We start from the raw sequence: 25,499 nt of genomic DNA, 5'->3' as shown, positions 1-25,499 counted from the left end.
TGATGGCACCTGGGTTTTTTTTGGCCACTGTGTGACACAGAGTGTTGGACTGGATGGGCCATTGGCCTGATCCAACAGGGCTTCTCTTATGTTCTTATGTGCCACAGAGTGTTGGACTGGATGGGCCATTGGCCTGATCCAACAGGGCTTCTTTTATGTTATATCTGGAACAGAGATGCTCTGTATTCTTGGTGCTTGGGGGAGTCACAGTGGGAGGGCTTCTAGTATCCTGGTCCCACTGGTGGACCTGATGGCACCTGGGTTTTTTGGCCACTGTGTGACACAGAGTGTTGGACTGGATGGGCCATTGGCCGGATCCAACAGGGCTTCTCTTATGTTCTAATGTGACACAGAGTGTTGGACTGGATGGGCCATTGGCCTGATCCAACAGGGCTTCTCTTATTTTCTAATGTGACACAAAGTATTGGACTGGATGGGCTATTGGCCTGATCCAACATGGCTTCTCTTATGTTCTTATGTGACACGGAGTGTTGGACTGGATGGGCCACTGGCCTGATCCAACATGGCTTCTCTTATGTTCTTATGTGACACAGAGTGTTGGACTGGATGGGCCACTGGCCTGATCCAACATGGCTTCTCTTATGTTCTTATGTGACACAGAGTGTTGGACTGGATGGGCCATTGGCCTGATCCAACAGGGCTTCTCTTATGTTCTTATGTGACACAGAGTGTTGGACTGGAGGGGCCATTGGCCTGATCCAACAGGGCTTCTCTTATGTTCTTCTGTGACACAGAGTGTTGGACTGGAGGGGCTTCTGGCCTGATCCAACAGGGTTTCTCTTATGTGACACAGAGTGTTGGACTCGAGGGGCCACTGGCCTGATCCAACAGGGTTTCTCTTATGTGACACAGAGTGTTAGACTGAAGGGGCCACTGGCCTGATCCAACAGGGTTTCTCTTATGTGACACAGAGTGTTGGACTGAAGGGCCATTGGCCTGATTCAACATGGCTTCTCTTATGTTCTTATGTGACACAGAATGTTGGACTGGAGGGGCCATTTCCCTGATCCAACAGGGCTTCTCTTATGTTCTTACTACCAAAGGAGTCCAGGGTTGCTCTGCAGAGGCAGAAAATGGCAAAAGTCCTCTGTTTATCTCAGGCATTGGAAATCTTACAGGGGCACCATGAAGTGGCTGAGAGCTGAGGAGGCTGAGGACCCAGAACAGGTGAGGCTGACTTCGTGGGCGGACCCAGGGGGGAGGACTGCCCCTCCCCCTCCTTTGCTTACCTGTGGAGCCGCTTGCAGGAGGCCACGAGCGTCTTGTTGAGGTGGGGCAGGCTGCTGGCTCCGGCTCTGACCACCTCCAGATCCAGGGAGTAGCTCCCTTTCAGGTATTCGTGGGAAACGGTGCTGAGGCCGTTGGTGGTGCTGGAAGGGAAAGGTGCATGGGTGGACAAGGCGTGCGAGAGGAGGAGGCCTTCCCCTTAGGAACCCCCACCCACCCAGGAGAGACTGAGCTGCTAGCCCCCTTGGAGCAAAAATCCAAACACTGAGGTCGGTATCTGCAAATGAAGAAGAAAAAGAAGACTGCAGATTTATACCCCGCCCTTGTCTCTGAATCAGAGACTAAGAGCAGCTCACAATCTCCTTTGTCTTCCTCCCCCACAGCAGACACCCTGTGAGGTGGGTGGGGCTGAGAGAGCTCTCAGTGAAGCTGTCCTTTCAAGGACAGCTAGGCAAGAGCTATGGGTGACCAAAGGCCATTCCAGCAGCTGCAAATGGAAGAAGAAGAAGACTGCAGACCCCTTCTCCCTGGATCAGAGACTCAGAGCGGCTCACAATCTCCTATATCTTCTCCCCCCACAACAGACACCCTGTGAGGTGCGTGGAGCTCAGAGGGCTCTCCCAGAAGCTGCCCTTTCAAGGACAACCTCTGCCAGAGTTATGGCTGACCCAAGACCATTCCAGCAGCTGCAAGAGGAGGAGAGGGGAATCAAACCCGGTTCTCCCAGATAAGAGAGCTATGGCTGACCCAAGGCCATTCCAGCAGCTGCAAGTGGAGGAGGGGGGAATCAAACCCGGTTCTCCCAGATAAGAGAGCTCTGGCTGACCCAAGGCCAGTCCAGCAGCTGCAAGTGGAGGAGGGGGGAATCAAACCTGGTTCTCCCAGATAAGAGAGCTCTGGCTGACCCAAGGCCATTCCAGTAGCTGCAAGTGGAGGAGGGGGGAATCACACCTAGTTCTCCCAGATAAGAGAGCTATGGCTGACCCAAGGCCATTCCAGCAGCTGCAAGTGGAGGAGAGGGGAATCAAACCCGGTTCTCCCAGATAAGAGAGCTATGGCTGACCCAAGGCCATTCCAGCAGCTGCAAGTGGAGGAGGGGGGAATCAAACCCGGTTCTCCCAGATAAGAGAGCTCTGGCTGACCCAAGGCCAGTCCAGCAGCTGCAAGTGGAGGAGGGGGGAATCAAACCTGGTTCTCCCAGATAAGAGAGCTCTGGCTGACCCAAGGCCATTCCAGTAGCTGCAAGTGGAGGAGGGGGGAATCACACCTAGTTCTCCCAGATAAGAGAGCTATGGCTGACCCAAGGCCATTCCAGCAGCTGCAAGTGGAGGAGAGGGGAATCACACCTAGTTCTCCCAGATAAGAGAGCTATGGCTGACCCAAGGCCATTCCAGCAGCTGCAAGTGGAGGAGGGGGGAATCAAACCCGGTTCTCCCAGATAAGAGAGCTATGGCTGACCCAAGGCCATTCCAGCAGCTGCAAGTGGAGGAGGGGGGAATCAAACACGGTTCTCCCAGATAAGAGAGCTATGGCTGACCCAAGGCCATTCCAGCAGCTGCAAGTGGAGGAGGGGGGAATCAAACACGGTTCTCCCAGATAAGAGAGCTATGGCTGACCCAAGGCCATTCCAGCAGCTGCAAGTGGAGGATTGGGGAATCCAACCTGGTTCTCCCAGATAAGAGAGCTATGGCTGACCCAAGGCCAGTCCAGCAGCTGCAAGTGGAGGAGTGGGGAATCAAACCTGGTTCTCCCAAATAAGAGAGCCATGGCTGACCCAAGGCCATTCCAGCAGCTGCAAGTGGAGGAGTGGGGAACCAAACTTGCTTCTCCCAGATAAGAGAGCTCTGGCTGACCCAAGGCCATTCCAGCAGATGCAAGTGGAGGAGTGGGGAATCAAACCCGGTTCTCCCAGATAAGAGAGCTATGGCTGACCCAAGGCCATTCCAGCAGGTGCAAGTGGAGGAGTGGGGAATCAAACCCGTTTCTCCCAGATAAGAGAGCTATGGCTGTCCCAAGGCCATTCCAGCAGGTGCAAGTGGAGGAGTGGGGAATCAAACCCGGTTCTCCCAGATAAGAGAGCTACGGCTGACCCAAGGCCATTCCAGCAGCTGCAAGTGGTGGAGTGGGGAATCAAACCCGGTTCTCCCAGATAAGAGAGCTATGGCTTACCCAAGGCCATTCCAGCAGCTGCAAGTGGAAGAGTGGGGAATCAAACCCGGCTGTCTCGGATAAGTGTCCGCACTACACCAAACTGGCTCCGAGCTCACTGCATGGGTTTGAATCAAGCTTCACATCTGACATATTGCAAAGTATTATTTATTTTCTCCCTTAGTCTTTACGCCGAGCAAAACTTAAACCCAAGACACGAGTAATGCCTTTGTACGTCCTGTGGCCCCTTCTGCCCTCTTATCTCCCCCAGTCCACCCTTCCACACCCCATCCCCAAGACACACGTCACTGAAATTTACATTTCTGCTCTTTGGAGCTGAGCCCGTCTTCCTTGCGGACATGGCAGTCACAGAATCAAAGACCGATTTCGCACGAGGCTTGTTCCGGGTGGAGAGCTCCTTTGCCCTTGGCGCTTCTCTCCGTTTTCGCACAAGCCGCACTGGAGGTGCGAGCTAGCCCGCCGCTTTTCCGCAGCAAGCGAGATCTTCTTACAAGCGGTTTCTGCTTGCTGCAGAGAAACGGCACACCAACTCACAGCTCTGGGGCAGCTTCTGCGAAAACGGAGAGAAGCGCCAGGGCAAAAGGGCTCTCCACCCGGAACAAACCTAGTGCAAAATCGGTCAAAAAGTTGGAAGGGGCCATCAAGGCCACCTAGTCTCACCCCTGCTCAAGGCAGAATCAACATAAAGCATCCATGACAAGGGTTCATCTAGCCTTAAAGACTGCCATGAGGGGGAGCCTTAAAGTCTGCAATGAGGGGGAGCCTTAAAGTCTGCTGTGAGGGGGAGCCTTAAAGTCTGCCATGAGGGGGAGCCTTAAAGTCTGCCATGAGGGGGAGTCTTAAAGTCTGCCGTGAGGGGGAGCTTTAAAGACTGCCGTGAGGGGGAGTTTTAAAGACTGCCGTGAGGGGGATCCTTAAAGACTGCCGTGAGGGGGAGCTTTAAAGACTGCTGTGAGGGGGAGTCTTAAAGTCTGCCGTGATGGGGAGCCTTAAAGACTGCCGTAAGGGGGCGGCTTAAAGACTGCCGTGAGGGGGCGGCTTAAAGACTGCCATGAGGGGGAGCCTTAAAGGCTGTTGTGAGGGGGAGCCTTAAAGTCTGCCATGAGGGGGAGCCTTAAAGTCTGCCATGAGGGGGAGCCTTAAAGACTGCCGTGAGGAGCAGCCCTAAAGTCTGCCATGAGGGGGAGCCTTAAAGACTACCATAAGGGGGAGCCTTAAAGACTACCATAAGGGGGAACCTTAAAGACTACCATGAGGGGGAGCCCTAAAGTCTGCCATGAGGGGCAGCCTTAAAGACTGCCGTGAGGGGCAGCCTTAAAGACTGCCGTGAGGGGGAGCCTTAAAGACTGCCGTGAGGGGGAGCCTTAAAGACTGCCGTGAGGGGCAGCCTTAAAGACTGCCATGAGGGGCAGCCTTAAAGACTGCCGTGAGGGGCAGCCTTAAAGACTGCCGTGAGGGGCAGCCTTAAAGACTGCCGTGAGGGGGAGCCTTAAAGACTGCCGTGAGGGGAAGCCTTAAAGACTGCCGTGAGGGGGAGCTTTAAAGACTGCTGTGAGGGGGAGCTTTAAAGACTGCTGTGAGGGGGAGCTTTAAAGACTGCCGTGAGGGGGAGCTTTAAAGACTGCCGTGAGGGGGAGCTTTAAAGACTGCCGTGAGGGGGAGCTTTAAAGACTGCCGTGAGGGGGAGCTTTAAAGACTGCCGTGAGGCGGAGCTTTAAAGACTGCCGTGAGGGGGAGCTTTAAAGACTGCTGTGAGGGGGAGCTTTAAAGACTGCCGTGAGGGGGAGCTTTAAAGACTGCCGTGAGGGGGAGCTTTAAAGACTGCCGTGAGGGGGAGCTTTAAAGACTGCTGTGAGGGGGAGCTTTAAAGACTGCTGTGAGGGGGAGCTTTAAAGACTGCCGTGAGGGGGAGCTTTAAAGACTGCCGTGAGGGGGAGCTTTAAAGACTGCCGTAAGGGGGCGGCTTAAAGACTGCTGTGAGGGGGAGCTTTAAAGACTGCTGTGAGGGGGAGCTTTAAAGACTGCCGTGAGGGGGCGGCTTAAAGACTGCCGTGAGGGGGAGCTTTAAAGACTGCCGTGAGGGGGAGCTTTAAAGACTGCCGTAAGGGGGCGGCTTAAAGACTGCTGTGAGGGGGAGCTTTAAAGACTGCCGTGAGGGGGAGCTTTAAAGACTGCCGTGAGGGGGAGCTTTAAAGACTGCCGTGAGGGGGAGCTTTAAAGACTGCTGTGAGGGGGAGCTTTAAAGACTGCTGTGAGGGGGAGTTTTAAAGACTGCCGTAAGGGGGCGGCTTAAAGACTGCTGTGAGGGGGAGCTTTAAAGACTGCCGTGAGGGGGAGCTTTAAAGACTGCCGTGAGGGGGAGCTTTAAAGACTGGCGTGAGGGGGAGCTTTAAAGACTGCCGTGAGGGGGAGCTTTAAAGACTGCCGTGAGGGGGAGCTTTAAAGACTGGCGTGAGGGGGAGCTTTAAAGACTGCCGTGAGGGGGAGCTTTAAAGACTGCCGTGAGGGGGAGCTTTAAAGACTGCCGTGAGGGGGAGCCTTAAAGACTGCTGTGAGGGGGAGTCTTAAAGTCTGCCGTGATGGGGAGCCTTAAAGACTGCCGTAAGGGGGCGGCTTAAAGACTGCTGTGAGGGGGCGGCTTAAAGACTGCCATGACGGGGAGCCTTAAAGTCTGCCATGAGGGGGAGCCTTAAAGGCTGTCGTGAGGGGGAGCCTTAAAGTCTGCCACGAGGGGGAGCCTTAAAGCCTGTCATAAGGGATCCCTGGCCAAATTGGCCAGGAGAAAATTGCTTCCTAACCCCCAAGTGGCAATCAGCATTTCCCTGGGCGTGTAAGAAAGGGCCACAAGAACTAAGCACTGATGCAACCCTTCCTGCCCTCCTTCTCATGATCTGCCAAAGTTCACAAAATCAGCATTGCTGTCAGATGGCCGTCTAGCCTCTGTTTAAAACCTCCAAGGAAGGAGAGCCCACCACCTCCCAAAAAGGAAGCCTGTTCCACTGAGGAACCGCTCTCATGGTCAGGAAGTTCTTCCAATGTTGAGCCAAAAAGTCTTTGGATTTTATTTCAACCCACTGCTTCTGGCCCTCCCTTCCGGACCCACAGAAAACAATTCCACCCCATCCTCTATATGACAGCCCTTCATGTACTTGAAAATGGTGATCATATAATAAAATGGAGATGAGAATCAAGGAGAGAGGTGGGACGTATTGAAATAATTAAATACAACAGGCTGCGACAGAAGGCCTCAGGACGTTTGCTGATTACCTTTCAAGGATTCCGTCCTGCACCGCAGGGGTGTTGCTAGCCCCGCCAGCGGTGGCGCTGCCAAAAGAAATGCTGGTGGATCCACAGCGGGGAGGCAACGGGGGCTTCTCATCTTCCCCGTCTAAAAGAAAAAGGGAGGAGGCATCAGTTGTAACCACCTTCCAGATGCACAGTTCTACCTACCAGGTAGATCCCTCCATTTTGCCCATACAGTAGGGGTGGCCAAGGGTAGTTCTCCAGATGTTTTTTGCCTACAACTCCCATCAGCTGACGGGAGTTGCAGGCAAAAAAACATCTGGAGAGCTACCCTTGGCCACCCCTGCCATACAGAAATCTGCCCACCCCCACTCTCTGCCGTTCTCCCCCCATGCAACTCAGGGTGGCCAGAATGTGATGGGGCTCTCACACAAAATTTCCCTTCAGGCTCCGCTGTGTTTCATTCTCCAAATCAGAGGTATTGGGGGTCCTGTCCCCTCCACCCCAAAGGCAGACGTGCTGCCTCAACAGGCCTTGCTCCTCCAAAGGCAGAGATGCCCACTTGTTTGGCTGTGGCGAGGCAAAAGCTCTCTGTACATGCTCTGCGTCTTCTCCTTGGAAAAAAAGAATTTTGCTTCAGGAGACCAGAGAGGGCAGTAAGTGCCAGAACCAGGCCTTTGTGACTTGGCTAGCCAAAATGAAGCCCTGGGGAAGGGCTAAGCTTCCGCCCCATAACTAGAATAGAGGGAGAAGGTCTTGATGGGTCACACGCATGAAGCTGCCTTCGACTGAATCAGACCCTCAGTCCCTAAACATCAGTATTGTCTGCTCAGACTGGCAGCTTCTCTCCAGGGTTTCAGGCAGAGAGGTCTTTCACATCACTCATACCCTGGTCCTCTGAACTGGAGATGCCGGGGATTGAACCCGGGACCTTTTGCATGCCAGGCAGATGCTCTGCCACTAAGCCACAGCCCCTTGCAAGTGCGTAAGTGAACACGGGAAGCTGCCGTCTGAACCAGGCCCTTGGTCTATCCAGGTCAGTCTTGTCTGCTCAGACTGGCAACCGCTCTCCAGGGTCTCAGGCAGCGAGGTCCTTCACGTCACCTGCTGCCCGGTCCCTTTAACTGGAGATGCCGGGGATTGAACCTGGGACCTTCTGCATGTCAAGCAGATGTCTGCCACTGAGGTTCTGTCCCATCACCTCCTGCCTGGTCCCTTTAACTGGAGATGCCAGGGATTGAACCTGGGACCTTCTGCATGCCAAGCAGAGGCTCTCCCACTGAGCCACTGAGGTTCTTTCCCATCACCTCCTGCCTGGTCCCTTTAACTGGAGATGCCGGGGATTGAACCTGGGACCTTCTGCATGCCAAGCAGAGGCTCTGCCACTGAGCCACTGAGGTTCTTTCCCATCACCTCCTGCCTTGTCCCTTTAACTGGAGATGCCAGGGATTGAATCCGGGACCTTTTGCATGCCAGGCAGATGCTCTGCCACTGAGCCACTGAGGTTCTTTCCCATCCCCTCCTGCCTGGTCCCTTTAACTGGAGAAGCCGGGGATTGAACCTGGGACCTTCTGCATGCCAAGCAGAGGCTCTGCCACTGAGCCACTGAGGTTCTTTCCCATCCCCTCCTGCCTGGTCCCTTTAACTGGAGAAGCCGGGGATTGAACCTGGGACCTTCTGCATGCCAAGCAGAGGCTCTGCCACTGAGCCACTGAGGTTCTTTCCCATCCCCTCCTGCCTGGTCCTTTAACTGGAGATGCCGGGGATTGAACCTGGGACCTTCTGCATGCCAAGCAGAGGCTCTGCCACTGAGCCACTGAGGTTCTTTCCCATCCCCTCCTGCCCCTGACACCCACCGACAATCCACCCAGCCCAGAATATGGACATGAACCCCCCTCGATAGTGCCTGTCCTGCTTTATGTCTGCGATCAGCTTTCAAAGGGTCAGTCTGTGGGCAAGACGGCAAGTCCTTGGGATGCTCATACCTGAATAGTCCCTGTCTTCCACGTACTCCTTCTCCTTCTCCCGCTCCACAGGGAAGAGGAGGGTGCAGACGAGGCCCTGGTTCGGCTGCAGGTATAAGGCAATGAGGTCGCTTAAGGTCTTGAAGCGGCGCACCTGGACCCCCTGAGACGTCTGTGGAGAAGAAAGGGAGCCTTCAGCAGGCGCAAGAGAGATTCCAGGACTCCGGGGACACTGCGGAGGGGGAAATTAAGAGAGGCCGACAGCCTAGCAACTGTAAGGAATAAGGAAAGGCGGGGGGGGGGGGAGGACTCCAGATTGGTGTCAGTACAAGCTTTGCAAAGCAGTCGGGGGACTTTGAACCTGCACAATGTTTACAGACAAGCTGCATGGGATGTAAAAAGGTTTTCTCAATTTCTGAATCCCTGTACTGAGAGGCGGCAAAATCGAGAGAAGGCCTCGGCCTCTCTGCCCTGCTGTTGGCCCTCCAGAGGAACTGGTTGGCCACTGTGTGAGACAGGAGGCTGGACTAGATGGACCCTCCCTGGTCTGATCCAGCAGGGCTCTTCTGATGTTATTATGAAGGCCACGACCTCTCTGCCCTACCGTTGGCCCTCCAGAGGAACCGGCTGGACACTGTGTGAGACAGGAGGCTGGACTAGATGGACCCTCACTGGTCTGACCCAGCAGAGCTCTTCTGAGGTTCTCCTCAGGGGAAGGCCTCAGCCTCTCTGCCCTGTTGTTTGCCCTCCAGAGGAACTGGCTGGCCCCTGTGTGAGACAGGAGGCTGGACTGGATGGACCCTCCCTGGTCTGACCCAGCAGGGCTCTTCTGATGTTCTTCTCAGGGGAAGGCCTCGGCCTCTCCGCCCTGTTGTTGGCCCTCCAGAGGGACTTTCTGGCCATTGTATGAGACAGAAGGCTGGACTAGAGGGACCCTCACTGGTCTGATCCAGCAGGGCTCTTCTGAGGTTCTTCTCAGGGGAAGGCCTCGGCCTCTCCGCCCTGTTGTTGGCCCTCCAGAGGAACTGACTGGCCATTGTCTGAGACAGGAGGGTGGACTAGATGGACCCTCCATGGTCTGACCCAGCAGAGCTCTTCTGAGGTTCTTCTCAGGGGAAGGCCTCAGCCTCTCTGCCCTGTTGTTGGCCCTCCAGAGGAACTGGGTGGCCACTGTGTGAGACAGGAGGCTGGACTAGATGGACCCTCCATGGTCTGACCCAGCAGAGCTCTTCTGAGGTTCTTCTCAGGGGAAGGCCTCAGCCTCTCTGCCCTGTTGTTGGCCCTCCAGAGGAACTGGGTGGCCACTGTGTGAGACAGGAGGCTGGACTAGATGGACCCTCCCTGGTCTGACCCAGCAGAGCTCTTCTGAGGTTCTTCTCAGGGGAAGGCCTCAGCCTCTCTGCCCTGTTGTTGGCCCTCCAGAGGAACCGGCTGGCCATTGTCTGAGACAGGAGGCTGGACTAGATGGACCCTCCCTGGTCTGACCCAGCAGGGCTCTTCTGAGGTTCTTCTCAGGGGAAGGCCTCAGCCTCTCTGCCCTGTTGTTGGCCCTCCAGAGGAACCGGCTGGCCATTGTCTGAGACAGGAGGCTGGACTAGAAGGACCCTCCCTGGTCTGACCCAGCAGAGCTCTTTTGTGGCTCTTCTCAGGGAAAGGCCTCAGCCTCTCTGCCATGTTGTTGGCCCTCGAGAGGAACTGACTGGCCACTGTGTGAGACAGGAGGCTGGAGCAGATGGACCCTCCCTGGTCTGATCCAGGAGGGATAATCTTCCATCCTTACCAGTCCCCACCTGAAGGCCAATGAAATTTGCTCAGCACTAGGGGGACTTGGCGAGCAAACAAGCATTGGGAAGCATGGGCCGTTTCTCTAAGCATCCTCAAAGATCAATGAGTAGTCTACTACAACATTGATATGAATCATTTGTTCCTCCCAAAATAACCAAACGACTGGGCATGTGCAAAGTATATCCTGTGAATTTAGGGGGAGGGGTTTGTGGGTTTCCTGCACAGTGCAGGGGGTTGGACTAGATGACCCTGGAGGTCCCTTCCAACTCTAGGATTCTATACGCCAGGGGTGGCCCATGGTAGCTCTCCAGATGTTTTTTTGCCTACAACTCCCATCAGCCCCAGCCAGTATGGCCAATGGCTGGGGCTGACGGAAGATGTAGGCAAAGAACATCTGGAGAGCTACCGTTGGCCACCCCTGCTATATGCTAACGAGATGCATCATTTAAGTCCCACTACCAACTATTAATTTACTTAGACTCCTACTTAAAGTGGGGTCCTGTACGTCCGAAACATAATTATTTGCTGAAAAAGTCACAGCTTAGGGCCCACAAAAACAACAGGTTTAAGATTTAGGGCCAATCGTAACAAGCGTGCAATGTGAAACACACAGAATCACAGCAGGGTTTTTTGTGTAGCAGGCACTCCTTTGCAAACTAGGCCAGACACCCTGTTGTAGCCAATTCTCCAAGAGCTTACGGTAGGCCCTGTACAAAGAGCCCTGTAAGCTCTTGGAAGATTGGCTACATAAGAGGGGTGTGGCCTAATATGCAAAGGAGTTCCTACTACCAAAAAAAGCCCTGAATTATAGAGTTGGAAGGGACCTCCCAGGGTCATCTAGTCCAACCCCCTTGCACATCCTAGGGACCCTTTACAAGATGCCCAGAGCAGGGCAAAAGCAGGGGCAGAAAACTAGAAAGGTGCACTTCCAGTCTGTACCTCCACGCTTCTACGATGCAGAGTCACGTCCAGCGCTGGAGCTGCCAATGAGGCCCCAAAAGTCAAAAGGCTGATACAGTCCCAGGCCTCAGTGCCTCCTGTTGCAAAGACTCCCCTCCCCCTTCTCCCACATGTGCAAGCTAGAGAAGAGCCAGGAAGTCTCTCCCTTTGCACCTGTTGCCCAGCTGCTCGGGCGTTCAAAGCCAGCAGCATTAATCTATGCTCTGACCGCAAGCCCCATCTGGGCACCTGTTGGCCTTGCATGTATTTCTCTGTATTCATGAGAACACCAGAAGCATCCTCGCCACACACAAACATCCCCAGTGGCCCCTGATCCACTCCCAGAAGATGGCACAAGCCTCCAGAATCCCTAGGCCAATCTGGTCTGGAGAAAGACTGCTACCTAGAATCATACATTCCTAGAGTTGGAAGGGACCTCCAGGGTCATCTAGTCCAATCCCCTGCACAATGCAGGAAACTGATAAACACTTCCCCCTAAATTCACAGAATCCTCCTTGCTGTCATATGGCCATCTAGCCTCTGTTGAAAATCCTCCAAGGAAGGAGAGCCCACCACCTCCCGAGGAAGCCTGTTCCACTGAGGAATTGCTCTAACGGTCAGGAAGTTCTTCCTCATGTTGAGCCGGAAATACTTTTGATTTAATTTTAACCCACTGGTTCTGGTCCTACCTTCTGGGGCCACAGAAAACAATTCCACCCCATCCTCTATAGGACAGCCCTTCAAGAACTTGAAGATGGTTATCCTATCTCAGCCGCCTCCTCTCCAGGCTAAACATGCCCAGCTCCTTCAGCCTTTCCTCATAGGACTTGGTCTCCAGACCCCTCACCATCTTCATCGCCCTCCTCTGGACCCGTTCCAGCGTGTCTATAGCCTTTTTCAAATGTGGTGCCCCAAACTGAACACAAGACTCCAGGGGAGGTTTTACCAGAGCAGAGCAAAGCGATACCATCACATCACGTGATCTGGACACGAGACTTCTGTTGATACAGCCCAAAAGTGCACTTGTCTTTTTAGCCACCGCATCACACATGTTCAGCGTATGATCCACTAAGACCCCAAGATTCTTTTCGCTCATACTACTGCTAAGACAGGTCTCCCCCATCCTGTAGCCATGCATTAGATTTTTCCTTCCGAAATGCAGAACTTTACATTTATCCCTGTTAAAATTCATTTCATTGGTTTTAGCCCAGTTTTCCAGCCTGAGCCCAATCAGAATTTCCCTGGGCATGTAAGAAAGGGCCATGAGAACTAAACCTTGCTTCAACCCTTCCTGCCCCTCCTTCCCTTGATCTGCCTCATTCACAGGATCTTCATTGGTGTCAGATGGCCATCTAGCCTCTGCTTCAAAACCTCCAACGAAGGAGAGCCCACTACCTCCCATCGAGGAAGCCTGTTGAAGAAGATATTGGAAGATGAAAATATTGGATTTATATCCTGCCCTCCACTCCAAAGAGTCTCAGAGCGGCTCACAATCTCCTCTCCCTTCCTCGCCCACAACAGACATCCTGTGAGGTAGATGAAGATATTGGATTTATATCCCGCCCTCCACTCCGAAGAGTCTCAGAGCGGCTCACAATCTCCTCTCCCTTCCTCGCCCACAACAGACATCCTGTGAGGTAGATGAAGATATTGGATTTATATCCCGCCCTCCACTCCAAAGAGTCTCAGAGCGGCTCACAATCCCCTTTCCCTTCCTCCCCCACAACAGACACCCTGTGAGGTAGATGAAGATATTGGATTTATATCCCGCCCTCCACTCCGAAGAGTCTCAGAGTGGCTCACAATCTCCTTTCCCTTACTCCCCCACAACAGACACCCTGTGAGGTAGATGAAGATATTGGATTTATATCCCGCCCTCCACTCCGAAGAGTCTCAGAGCGGCTCACAATCTCCTTTCCCTTACTCCCCCACAACAGACACCCTGTGAGGTAGATGAAGATATTGGATTTATATCCCGCCCTCCACTCCGAAGAGTCTCAGAGTGGCTCACAATCTCCTTTCCCTTCCTCCCCCACAACAGACACCCTGTGAGGTAGATGAAGATATTGGATTTCTATCCCGCCCTCCACTCTGAAGAGTCTCAGAGCGGCTCACAATCTCCTTCCCCTTCCTCCCCCACAACAGACACCCTGTGAGGTAGATGAAGATGTTGGATTTATATCCCGCCCTCCACTCCAAAGAGTCTCAGAGCAGCTCACAATCTCCTTTCCCTTCCTCCCCCACAACAGACACCCTGTGAGGTAGATGAAGATATTGGATTTATATCCCGCCCTCCACTCCGAAGAGTCTCAGAGCAGCTCACAATCTCCTTTCCCTTCCTCCCCCACAACAGACACCCTCTGAGATATTTTATTTTTTATTTATTTATTAATTTCATTTATATCCCGCCCTCCCCCACCTTGGCAGGCTCAGGGCGGCTAACAGCAATCCATAAAAACACACCATAATAAATAAAACATTAGAATTACATTATAGAACAATAAAACATTAAAACATTAAATTAAAAACCAGTCTAGTAGATACAATTATACTGCGGTATAGATCTTTGGACCGCATTGGCGGATCTTTAATTACCATTTTTCTTAGCAGTCCGAATATGCTGATTTAAAAAGGATGGTCTTGCAGGCCCTGCGGAACTGTTCAAGGCTCCGCAGGGCCCGCACCTCCTCGGGGAGTCGGTTCCATAGGGTAGGGGCCGCGATCGAAAAGGCCCGTATTCTGGTGCTCTGATATTTAACTTCCTTCGGCCCAGGGATAGTCATTAAGTTTTTCCCCGTTGACCTCAGTGCTCTCTGGGGTTCATATGGGGAAAGACGGTCCCTCAGGTAGGCAGGTCCTCGGCCATATAAGGCTTTAAAGGTAACGACCAACACTTTGTACTGGACCCGGTATGAAGATATTGGATTTATATCCCGCACTCCACTCCAAAGAGTCTCAGAGCGGCTCACAATCTCCTTTCCCTTCCTCCCCCACAACAGAGACCCTGTGAGGTAGATGAAGATATTGGATTTATATCCCGCCCTCCACTCCGAAGAGTCTCAGAGCGGCTCACAATCTCCTTTCCCTTCCTCTCCCACAACAGACACCCTGTGAGGTAGATGAAGATATTGGATATATATCCCGCCCTCCACTCCGAAGAGTCTCAGAGCGGCTCACAATCTCCTTTCCCTTCCTCCCCCACAACAGAGACCCTGTGAGGTAGATGAAGATACTGGATTTATATCCCGCCCTCCACTCCGAAGAGTCTCAGAGCGGCTCACAATCTCCTCTCCCTTCCTCACCCATAACAGACACCCTGTGAGGTGGGCGGGGCTGGAGAGGGCTTTCACAGCAGCTGCCCTTTCAAGGACAACCTCTGCCAGAGCTCTGGCTGACCCAAGGCCATTCCAGCAGGTGCAAGTGGAGGAGTGGGGAATCAAACCCGGTTCTTCCAGATAAGAGTCTGCACACTTAACCACTACACCAAACTGGCTCTCCTGTTCCGCTGAATCAATTCAATTCATGTTGGGTTTCCCTCTTTTCCAGATGCCTTGCCCTGTTTCAAGCATGATTGTGTTTTCCAGTGACTCTTGTCTTCTTGCAGTGGGGCCAAAATATGATCGCCTCAACTTTTAGGGAGAATTCAAGCTTGATTTGATCTCAAACCCACTGCTTTGCCTTTCGGGGCAGTCCGTGAAACTCCCCTCCAACGTCGCATTTCAAAGGGCTCAGTTTTCTTCCTGGCAACTTTCTTCGTTGTCCATTCAAACCCAGGGTCACTCTAAAGCCCAAAGGGAGTTGGCAGAACTTAACACATGCACATTCGTGCCTGGATGATAAATGTGCAAGGAGAACAGCGGTGGCACAATAGAAAGCAGAACACAAAACAACTGCGCCAGAAACAAATACTTTACACTTTCTTAAGGTAGAAACACTCAAAATCCCCTCTTTCAACACTACATAGAAACTGGTCACGACTTAGAGCAGGGGTGGGGAACCTTTTTTCTGCCAAGGGCCGTATGGATATTTATAACATCATTTGCGGGCCATAAAAAATTATCAACTTAAAAAACTGTGCTCTGCCGAGGGAGAATGATGCAGGCCAGCAAAATTAATGCAAATAATTGTTTTTCTATTTGAAGTCATGTGGGGAGAGCCTAATCACACACACACACACACACACAAACCTGGCCCGCTGCCCTAGGCAAATGCATAGGTCCAGGGCTTTTTATGTAGAAAAAGCCCAGCAGGAACTCAGTAGCATATTAGGCCACACCCTCTGGGATAATCAAGTGCAAACTGAACTGTGACAGTAACTTTTCTGGGCCCTGCAGCGATTCTGGCCGGCCAGCCAGGCCCCAGGGAGGCTGCCGCACAGTACATCTGGGCCCTGCGATCCCTGCCTGGCCCTGGGGAGGTTGCTGCACAGAGCGGCTGGGCCCCACGATCCTCGCTGGCCAGCCAGGCCCCAGGGAGGCTGCCACATGGCTCAGTTCGGCCCAGCAATCCCCGAGGGCCACACCAAGTGACCTCGAGGGCCGTATACGGCCCTCGGGATGGAGGTTCCTCCCCCCTGCTTTATGGGACTCTATGCTTTTGAAGTTTGGTAGCTGTAATGCTGATTTACTGACGCTTGTGCACTTATAAAAAGATTTTTGAGTGTTTCTGCTTTAAGGAAGCGTAAAGCTTTTGTTTCGGGCGCAGTTGTTTTGTATTCTGGACGATGAATCTGGGCTCTTCCTGTTCCTTCGGCCCTGAGAAGTCTGTCTGCATCGGGACAGGAAAGGGTTACAGTGCGGCCTTCTCGCCCCCACTGCAACTGAGACAAACAGGAATAGCTCTCCCTTCCCCGCTTTGCAGATCAGAGCAACACTCAGTCCGGGGAGAGGCAAAGTTGCCACTCGTGGGGCAGCACAACCTCGCATTCGGCAGGCCCTGCTCCAAACTCTGGGGCTTCCACGTCAGCCCTCTTGGCGGGACCCCAGCCAGGGGAGACCGGAAAGACTGGGGGGGAGGGAGCGAAGAAGCGTCCTCTCTCTTCTGCAGCCCTGCCGCTCCTCCTCCTCCCCCAGTCTGCCTTTTCCTGCTTGCTGGGCTCCCACAATGAGGTTACTGTTGCAGCTATAAATGACCCAGTGCATGGGCCAGGCAGACTTCCTGCCAAGATCAGCACTGTGTGGGCATCCACGGGGCTCTTGCCAGCCTGCACTGCCTTGGAGGCACTGCTATAGAGAAGGCTTGCTCGTCTAAAGGGCTGGGGAGGGGGTGGGGGGGGAGGAATGTGTGACCCACTTCTCCAGCACAGCCTCCTCGTATCCCTGTTCCTAAACATGCACGCACCCCCCACACCCAAGTGCAAAGTAATGCACACTGGGGCCAAGAATCCTAGCTATAAATACAAGTTGATGGGGTGTGAACTGGCGGAGACTGACCAAGAGAGAGATCTTGGGGTCGTGGTAGATAACTCACTGAAAATGTCGAGACAGTGTGCGTTTGCAATAAAAAAGGCCAATGCCATGCTGGGAATTATTAGGAAGGGAATTGAAAACAAATCAGCCAGTATCATCATGTCCCTGTATAAATCGATGGTGCGGTCTCATTTGGAGTACTGTGTGCAGTTCTGGTCGCCGCACCTCAAAAAGGATATTATAGCATTGGAGAAAGTGCAGAAAAGGGCAACTAGAATGATTCAAGGGTTGGAACACTTTTGCTTTGAAGAAAGGTTAAAACGCTTGGGGCTCTTTAGCTTGGAGAAATGTTGACTGAGGGGTGACATGATTCTGCATGGGACAGAGAAGGTAGAGAAAGAAGGATTTTTTCCCCTTTCTCACAATATAAGAACTTGTGGGCATGCAATGAAATTGCTGAGCAGTCAGGTTAGAACTGAAAGAAGGAAGTCCTTCTTCACCCAAAGGGTGATTAACATATGGAATTCACTGCCACAGGAGGTGGTGGCGGCTACAAGCATGGCCAGCTTCAAGAGGGGTTGCAAACACAGAAGAAGACAGAAGCAGGATACAGGATGACCTTGACAGGCTGGAAAACTGGGCTAAAATCAATAAAATGAATTTTAACAGGGATAAATGTAAAGTTCTGCATTTATTTTATATAGGTAGGAAAAATCCAATGCATGGTTATAGGATGGGGGAGACTTGTCTTAGCAGTAGTCTGTGTGAAAAGGATCTCGGGGTCTTGGTGGACCATACGCTGAACAAGAGTCAACAGTGTGATGCAGTGGCTAAAAAGGCAAATGCAATTTTGGGCTGTATCAATAGAAGTCTGGTGTCCGGATCACGTGATGTGATGGTATCACTTTACTCTGCTCTGGTAAGACCGCATCTGGAGTACTGTGTTCAGTTTTGGGCACCACATTTTAAGAAGGATCTAGACAAGCTGGAACGGGTCCAGAGGAGGGCAACGAAGATGGTGAGGGGTCTGGAGACCAAGTCCTATGAGGAAAGGCTGAAGGAGCTGGGGATGTTTAGCCTGGAGAGGAGGCAGCTGAGAGGTGATAGGATCACCATCTTCAAGGACTTGAAGGGCTGTCACACAGAGGAGGGTGTGGAATTGTTTTCTGTGGCCCCAGAGGGTAGGACCAGAACCAATGGGTTAAAACTGAATCAAAGGAATTTCCAGCTCAACATTAGGAAGAACTTCCTGACCGTTAGAGCGATTCCTCAGTGGACCAGGCTTCCTCCTTGGGAGGTGGTGGGCTCTCCTTCCTTGCAGGTTTTTAAGCAGAGGCTAGATGGCCATCGGACAGCAATGAAGATCCTGTGAATTTAGGGGGAGGGGTTTGTGAGTTTCCTGCATTGTCCAGGGGGTTGGACTAGATCAGGGGTGGGGAACCTTTCTTCTGGCAAGAGCCATATGGATATTTATAATAATAATAATAATTTTTAATTTATATCCCGCCCTCCCAGCCGAAGCAGGCTCAGGGCGGCTTATAACACCATTCGCGGGCCATAAAAAATTATCAACTTAAAAAACAGTACTCCGCTGAGGGAGAATGATTCAGGTCAACAAAATCAATGCAAATAATTGTTTTTCTATTTGAAGTCATGTGGGGGAGAGCCTAATCTGGCACACACACACACACTCCCGGCCTGCCACCCTAGGCAAAAGCCTAGATCCAGGGCTTTTTTGTAGCAAAAGCCCAGCAGGAACTCAGTAGCATATTAAACCACATCCCCTAATATTAGCATATTAGGTGACACACTCAATACATTAGCATATTAGGCCACACCATCTGGGATAATCAAGTGCAAACTGAATGGTGGCAGTAACTTTTCCAGGCCCTGCAGCAATTCTCGCCGGCCCGCCAGGCCCCAGGGAGGCTGCCCCACAGTACATCTGGGCCCTGTGATCCCTGCCTGGCCCTGGGGAGGCTGCTGCACAGCGCGGCTGGGCCCCACAATCCTCGCTGGCCAGCCAGGCCCCAGGGAGGTTGCTACATGGCTCGGTTCATCCCAGCAATCCCCGAGGGCCACACCAAGTGACCTAGAGGGCTGCATACGGCCCTCGGGATGGAGGTTGCCCACCCCTGGACTAGATGACCCTGGAGGTCCGTTCCAACTCTATGATTCTATGATTGTAAGGCAGAAAGGCAGCTAACAAATAATCTAAGTAAATACAGTAAAGCCTTAAAATATACAACAATATGAACCTCAGTGCTGTTGAGCACACCCCCCCCCCCACAAGCTCCTCACCTCCCAGTTAGGCAAAGATTATGATTCTGTCCCACCCCTTCCATGCACATGGAAAGGCAAAGAAAGGACTGCCCTCCCCAATGGGGAGTGGTTAAGTCTGGAAGCAGAGAGTGGGAGATAAAATGGGTCATTCTAGGGCAAAAGTCTGGACAATCACAGAAGTTGAGACACACACACCCCTTCCACTTTGGGCTGCAAGGAAAGACCCTCTACCTACTAGAATTCTACCAGCTGGGGGAAACAGGCCACACAATCCCAACCAGCAGGGGCATGCAACCGCAAAGGCATAGACAACTCAAGTCAGCAAGCCAAGTTGTATTTCAAAGAGAGCCCAGCAAGAGGGTGGAAAGAGATGAAAACAGCCTACATGAGTGCTCAGAAAGGCAGATTGAATTTTCCCTTTGCTGCTTGGTCACTAAACAGTCAGGTTCCACTCCACACCCGTTTGGTCTACGGGGAAAATGACACCAGCGTACCTTACAGGTTCGTTGTATGGATACTTTAAAATAAATGCTTTGAGCATCCATTTCAAATTCGTATTTATTAAAACCCATCTGTTCATGTTTATTAAACTCCATATTTATTAAGCACCCTCCCTTCCTGCCCTAGGTTTGAATTGCTATTTTAATTATTCTGCATTAGTAGTTTTAAATGATGTGTTTTGGCTTGGTTTTAATGTTTTTTAAGATGTTTGTTTGTTTATTTAATTTGTATCCCGCCCTCCCCACCGAATGGGTCAAGAAATCAGTTTGATATGACCAGACAAAATAAAACAGCAATACAAACAAAAACATAAGATGTTACTAAAAACATCAACAGGTGCTAACACAATAATTTCAAACAGCAGTTAAAATTCTAATGATGGTAATCGCTAGTTGGTTGATATTAGGTGTTCTAAGTAGGCTTGCCAATCCCAGGGTTCCAGCAGGGGTTCTTCTGCTTTCCCAGGCTCCTTCCCACCCCCAGTCAGCTGCCGGCAGGGGGAAACCCCGCCCCCACAGGACCATGTGACTTTCCACCTCCGGAGGCTTCAGTCTCCGATTGAAAGGCTTCCTCTTGGGATGGGGTGTCTGTGTTACTTTGGAGAAGTTGGCAGCAACTCGTGAGTAGAGAGGCCAATCCCTCACTTCAGAGTTGCCAGAAATGGTGGCGGGGGGAGGGAAACGTCTGCTGAGCACTTCATTATTCCCTATGTGGAGATCGATTCTCATCGGGTATAATGGGGAATTGATCCGGAGGTTTCAGGGGCTCTGTGGGAGCTGTTTTTTGAGGTAGAGGCACCAAATTTTCAGTATAGTATCTAGTGCCTCTCCCCAAAGTGCCCCCCAAGTTTCAAAACGATTGGACCAGGGGGCCAATTCTATGATCCCCAAAAGAAGGCGCCCCTAACCATTATTTCCTATGGAAGGAAGACATTTAAAAAGGTGTGCTGTCCCTAAATGTGATGGCCAGAACTCCCTTGCAGTTCAATTATGCTTGTCACACCCTTGTTCCTGGCTCTGCCCCCAAAGTCCCCAGATATTTCTTGAATTGGACTTGGCAACCCTAGTTCTAAGAAGGAGCCAAGGTCACCATAGCGTGGTGAGATAGATCCATATGTCTTTCTCATGCATGCTTTTAATCTGTTAACCACTTTGGTGGCCCTGATGGAGGCAGAAAAGCAAGGTACAAATTTCACAAATAAAATGGAGAAAGTAGAGAAAGAAGTCCTTTTCTCCCTTTCTCACAATACAAGAACTTGTGGGCATTCGATGAAATTGCTGAGCAGTCGGGTTAAAATGGATAGAAGGAAGTCCTTCACCCAAAGGGTGATTAACGTGTGGAATTCACTGCCATGGGAGGTGGTGGCGGCTACAAGCATAGCCAGTTTCAAGAGGGGGTTGGATCAACATATAGAGCAGAGGTCCATCAGTGGCTATTAGCCACGGTATATGTATGTATGTATATATATATATATATATATATATATATATATTTATATGTGTGTGTGTGTGTGTGTATATGTGTGTATATGTATTTATGTATGTGTGTGTGTACACACACACACATATATTCGCCACTGTGTTGGACTGGATGGGCTATTGGCCTGATCCAACATGGCTTCACTTATGTTCTTATGTGACACAGAGTGTTGGACTGGAGGGGCCACTGGCCTGATCCAACAGGGCTTCTCCTATGTTCATATGTGACACAGAGTGTTGGACTGGAGGGGCCACTGGCCTGATCCAACAGGGCTTCTCTTATGTTCTTATGTGACACAGAGTGTTGGACTGGAGGGGCCATTGGCCTGATCCAACAGGCCTTCTCTTATGTTCTTATGTGACACAGAGTGTTGGACTGGAGGGGCCACTGGCCTGATCCAACAGGGCTTCTCTTATGTTCTTATGTGAAACAGAGTGTTGGACTGAAGGGGCCATTGGCCTGATCCAACAGGGCTTCTCTTATGTTCTTATGTGACACAGAGTGTTGGACTGGAGGGGCCACTGGCCTGATCCAACAAGCCTTCTCTTATGTTCTTATGTGACACAGAGTGTTGGACTGGAGGGGACACTGGCCTGATCCAACAGGGCTTCTCTTATGTTCTTATGTGACATAGAGTGTTGGACTGAAGGGGCCATTGGCCTGATCCAACAGGGCTTCTCTTATGTTCTTATGTGACACAGAGTGTTGGACTGGATGGGCCATTGGCCGGATCCAACAGGGCTTCTCTTATGTTCTTATGTGACGCAGAGTGTTGGACTGAAGGGGCCATTGGCCTGATCCAACAGGGCTTCTCTTATGTTCTTATGTGACACAGAGTGTTGCACTGAAGGGGCCATTGGCCTGATCCAACAGGGCTTCTCTTATGTTCTTATGTGACACAGAGTGTTGGGCTGGAGGGGCCACTGGCCTGATCCAACAGGGCTTCTCTTATGTTCTTATGTGTGACACAGAGTGTTGGGCTGGAGGGGCCACTGGCCTGATCCAACATGGCTTCTCTTATGTTCTTAATATGTTGAATAATTCCTTCCACAGAATTGGCATTAGAAGCCCTACTACCAACACTCTTTGGGTTCTATTTCAGGGCTGGCGTGTGAGAGTAGGCCAAGTAGGTGGTCACCTAGGGTGCCACTTGGCCTAGGGTGCACCACGGGACGCCCCCCCTCCCCACGCCCTATGCCCGCTGCCTTCCGGACTTTGCCTCAGGGTCGGGAGGCCTCAGCAAAGTCAGAGGGCATGGCTGTGACGTCATCGTGAAGTCATCTGGGTGCGCACGTGAAGGCATCAATGGGGGCGGGGTGGAGGAGTGGGCTTCGGCCTAGGGGCATAGGCACTCCTAGCGCAGGGTCTGCCTCTTTTTCCTCCCCCCACTCTCTTTTCTGTATTTCTCCTGATTTACTTTCCTTTGAAGGAGCAGAGGCAAAATGTCCATCATCTCTCAACTGCGAAGACAATCAAAGCTCCATCTCAAAGCTTCAACCTTTGAGGAACACAAAGGACTTCAAGCACTACCAAAACCCACACAGCCGACCTCACAGTCTGGACCGGTTCTGGCACATAAGCCTTCCCCCAAACACCTTGGAGAGCCCATTTGGTGTAGTGGTTAAGTGCACTGACTCCTATCTGGGAGAACAGGGTTTGATTCCCCACTCCTCCACTTGCACCTGCTAGCTTGGCCTTGGGTCAGCCATAGCCCCGGCAGAGGTTTTCCTTGAAAGGGCAGCTGCTGTGAGCCCTCCAGCCCCACCCACCTCACAGGGTGTCTGTTGTGGGGGAGGAAGGAGAAGGAGATTGTAGGCTGCTCTGAGCCTCTGTCCTTGAAAGGGCAGCTTCTGGGAGAGCTCTCTCAGCCCAACTCACCTCACAGGGTGTCTGTTGTGGGGGAGGAAGATAAAAGAGATTGTGAGCTGCTCTGAGCCTCTGTCCTTGAAAGGGCAGCTTATGGGAGAGCCCTTTCAGCCCCACACACTTCACAGGGTGTCTGTTGAGGGGGAGGAAGGTAAAGGAGATTGTGAGCCCCTCTGAGACTCTTCGGAGTGGAGGGCGGGATATAAATCCAATATCTTCATCTACCTCACAGGGTGTCTGTTGAGGGGGAGGAAGGGAAAGGAGATTGTGAGCCGCTCTGAGACTCTTCGGAGTGGAGGGCGGGATATAAATCCAATATCTTCATCTACCTCACAGGGTGTCTGTTGTGGGGGAGGAAGGGAAAGGAGATTGTGAGCCGCTCTGAGTCTCTTCGGAGTGGAGGGCGAGATATAAATCCAATATCTTCTTCTTCAAGGTTTTCTGTCCGCAAAGACAGAAACAACAGATTTTGGGAAGGGGGAGGGAAGGGCCTCACCTGCACAGCCAGGAAATCCTCTTCGTCTGGCAAAATCCTATAGGTGTGGACATGTTTCTGGAATCTGCAGCGAGAAAAGAGGGCAGGGAGAGAAAAACAAATAATTTAAAGATAAAAATACCAAACTTTGTGCTAAGGAACCTCTGCCCCCCCAGCCCCAAATACGTAGGGGCAGACTCTGTTTCCCAGCGATGAATTAAAGGCCACCTGCGCATGCTCAGAGGCACTGTTGGGAAAAGAGACCAGCACTGCAGAATGGTGACGCTAGAGCAAAGCCTTGTCCCGCTACTTGATCAGGGCCAAGTGGAGAAAAGCGCTACGCCAAACAGTACATCTTTCCAGGTCTTATTTTGGGTAGGAGCTCACAGGAGCGGAGTTCAAGAACCTCTAAATTTTATTGTGCTCTTTCTTTCTTACCACCTCCCTCCCACCACAAAAACCCCCTTGTTTCTGGGCTCCCTTGTTCAAACCCCCTGGGAGAATTTTGCTGAGCTCTAAGATTTGACAAACTTTCTAATATTTTCCCCCACAAAAAAATGGGAAAATAACCCAAACAGATAAAGCAGACGGATGGAAATCTTCATCAAGCCACTGTGGCAACGTAGGAGTAATTTCAAACGTATGATGGGAGTCAGGTTTTTACGATGACAACCGTAATTCAAGCAGCATTGTAAAGGAGATGCTGAGCCGATATAATTTAGCACACCTTCCGGTGATGTCAAGAGTGTGTGGCATATGCAAAGAAGTTATGCAAATGAGTTGTGGCTAATGAGCTCGGGCACCTCTTTTTCTACAAAACGACCCCTACATCTTTCCCTGAAGAACTTTCGCCTGCCAGTGCAAGTTCTTCATAAAAGTAAAAAGCTAAAGGTAGTCCCCTGTGCAAGCACCAGTCGTTTCCGACTCTGGGGTGACGTCGCTTTCACAACATTTTCACGGCTACCTGAACCCAGCTTCTGCCGGGGATCGAACTCAGGTCGTGGGCAGAGCTTAGGACTGAAGTACTGCAGCTTTAACACTCTGTGCCACGGGGCTCTTCAAAGGAAAGGTCCCATATGCAAGCACCAGTCGTTTTCTGACTCTGAGGTGACGTTGCTTTCATGACATTTTCATGGCAGATTTTTTTGCGGGGTGGTTTGCCATTGCCTTCCCCAGTCATCTACACTCCCCCCCCAGCAAGCTGGGGACTCATTTGACTGACCTGGGAAGGATGGAAGGCTGAGTCAACCTCAAGCCGGCTACCTGAACCCAGCTTCCACCAGGATTGAACTCAAACTTTTTGTTATGGGGTGGTTTGTCATTGCCTTTCCTAGTTATCTCCACTTCCCCCCCCCCCCCAGCAAGCTGGGGACTCATTTGACCGACCTCAGAAGGATGGAAGGCTGAGTCAACCTTGGGCCGGCTACCTGAACCAGCTTCTGCTGGGATCGAACTCAAGTTGTGAGCAGACGGCTCCGACTGCAGTACTGCAGCTTTACCACTCTGCGCCACGGGGCTCCTTCAGTGTAGATAGGAAAGGAAAGATCCCCTGTGCAAGCACCAGTCATTTCCGACTCTGGGGTGACGTTACTCTTACAACGTTTTCACGGCAGACTTTTTTACGGGGTGTTTTGCCATTGCCTTCCCCAGTCCTCTACGCTTTCCCCACAGCAAGCTGGGGACTCATTTGACCGACCTCGGGAGGATGGAAGGCTGAGTCGACCTCGAGACAGCGACCTGAAAACCCAGCTTCCCCCAGGGATCGAACTCAGGTCGCGAGCAGAGGGCTCCACCTGCAGAACTGCAGCTTTACCACTCTGCGCCACGGGGCTCTTTAAGTTCTTCATAGATCAGCGTTAATTACCTACAATGCCAGTCTTAAGGAAAGCGAGAGGCTTATTCACTTTGAACCCCTCCATACTTTCAACAGAGACCCTGTTCCCCCACCTGCTGTTATCAATGACCGGCGAGGGACAAGGATTTTCAATTGTGGCACCCCGACTTATGGAATGCTCTCCTGTCCTCCACCCATGACCATGCTAAGTTTCTGCCACCAGCTTAAAAGGTGAGCTAGATTTGAGTCCAGTATCCCTTAGAGACCAGCAAGGTTTCCGGGGTTTGAGTTTTTTAGACCCAAAA

At 51.7% G+C, this 25,499-nt stretch overlaps 1 protein-coding gene across 1 annotated transcript in view; it reads right to left on the bottom strand.

The window, feature by feature from the left end:
• Window positions 1-25,499, bottom strand: part of LOC132590952 (phosphatidylinositol 3,4,5-trisphosphate 5-phosphatase 2-like) — a 145,273-nt gene that overhangs the window by 37,803 nt on the left and 81,971 nt on the right. The window contains 4 exon segments of the mRNA XM_060263863.1: window positions 1,251-1,391; window positions 6,685-6,805; window positions 8,646-8,796; window positions 23,382-23,445. Of these exon segments, the coding sequence (XP_060119846.1) occupies window positions 1,251-1,391; window positions 6,685-6,805; window positions 8,646-8,796; window positions 23,382-23,445 (477 nt within the window).

This window comes from Heteronotia binoei, unplaced genomic scaffold, assembly GCF_032191835.1.
Source record: "Heteronotia binoei isolate CCM8104 ecotype False Entrance Well unplaced genomic scaffold, APGP_CSIRO_Hbin_v1 ptg001265l, whole genome shotgun sequence".
Taxonomy (NCBI): domain Eukaryota; kingdom Metazoa; phylum Chordata; class Lepidosauria; order Squamata; family Gekkonidae; genus Heteronotia; species Heteronotia binoei.
This window is presented reverse-complemented; position numbering and strand designations above follow the sequence as displayed.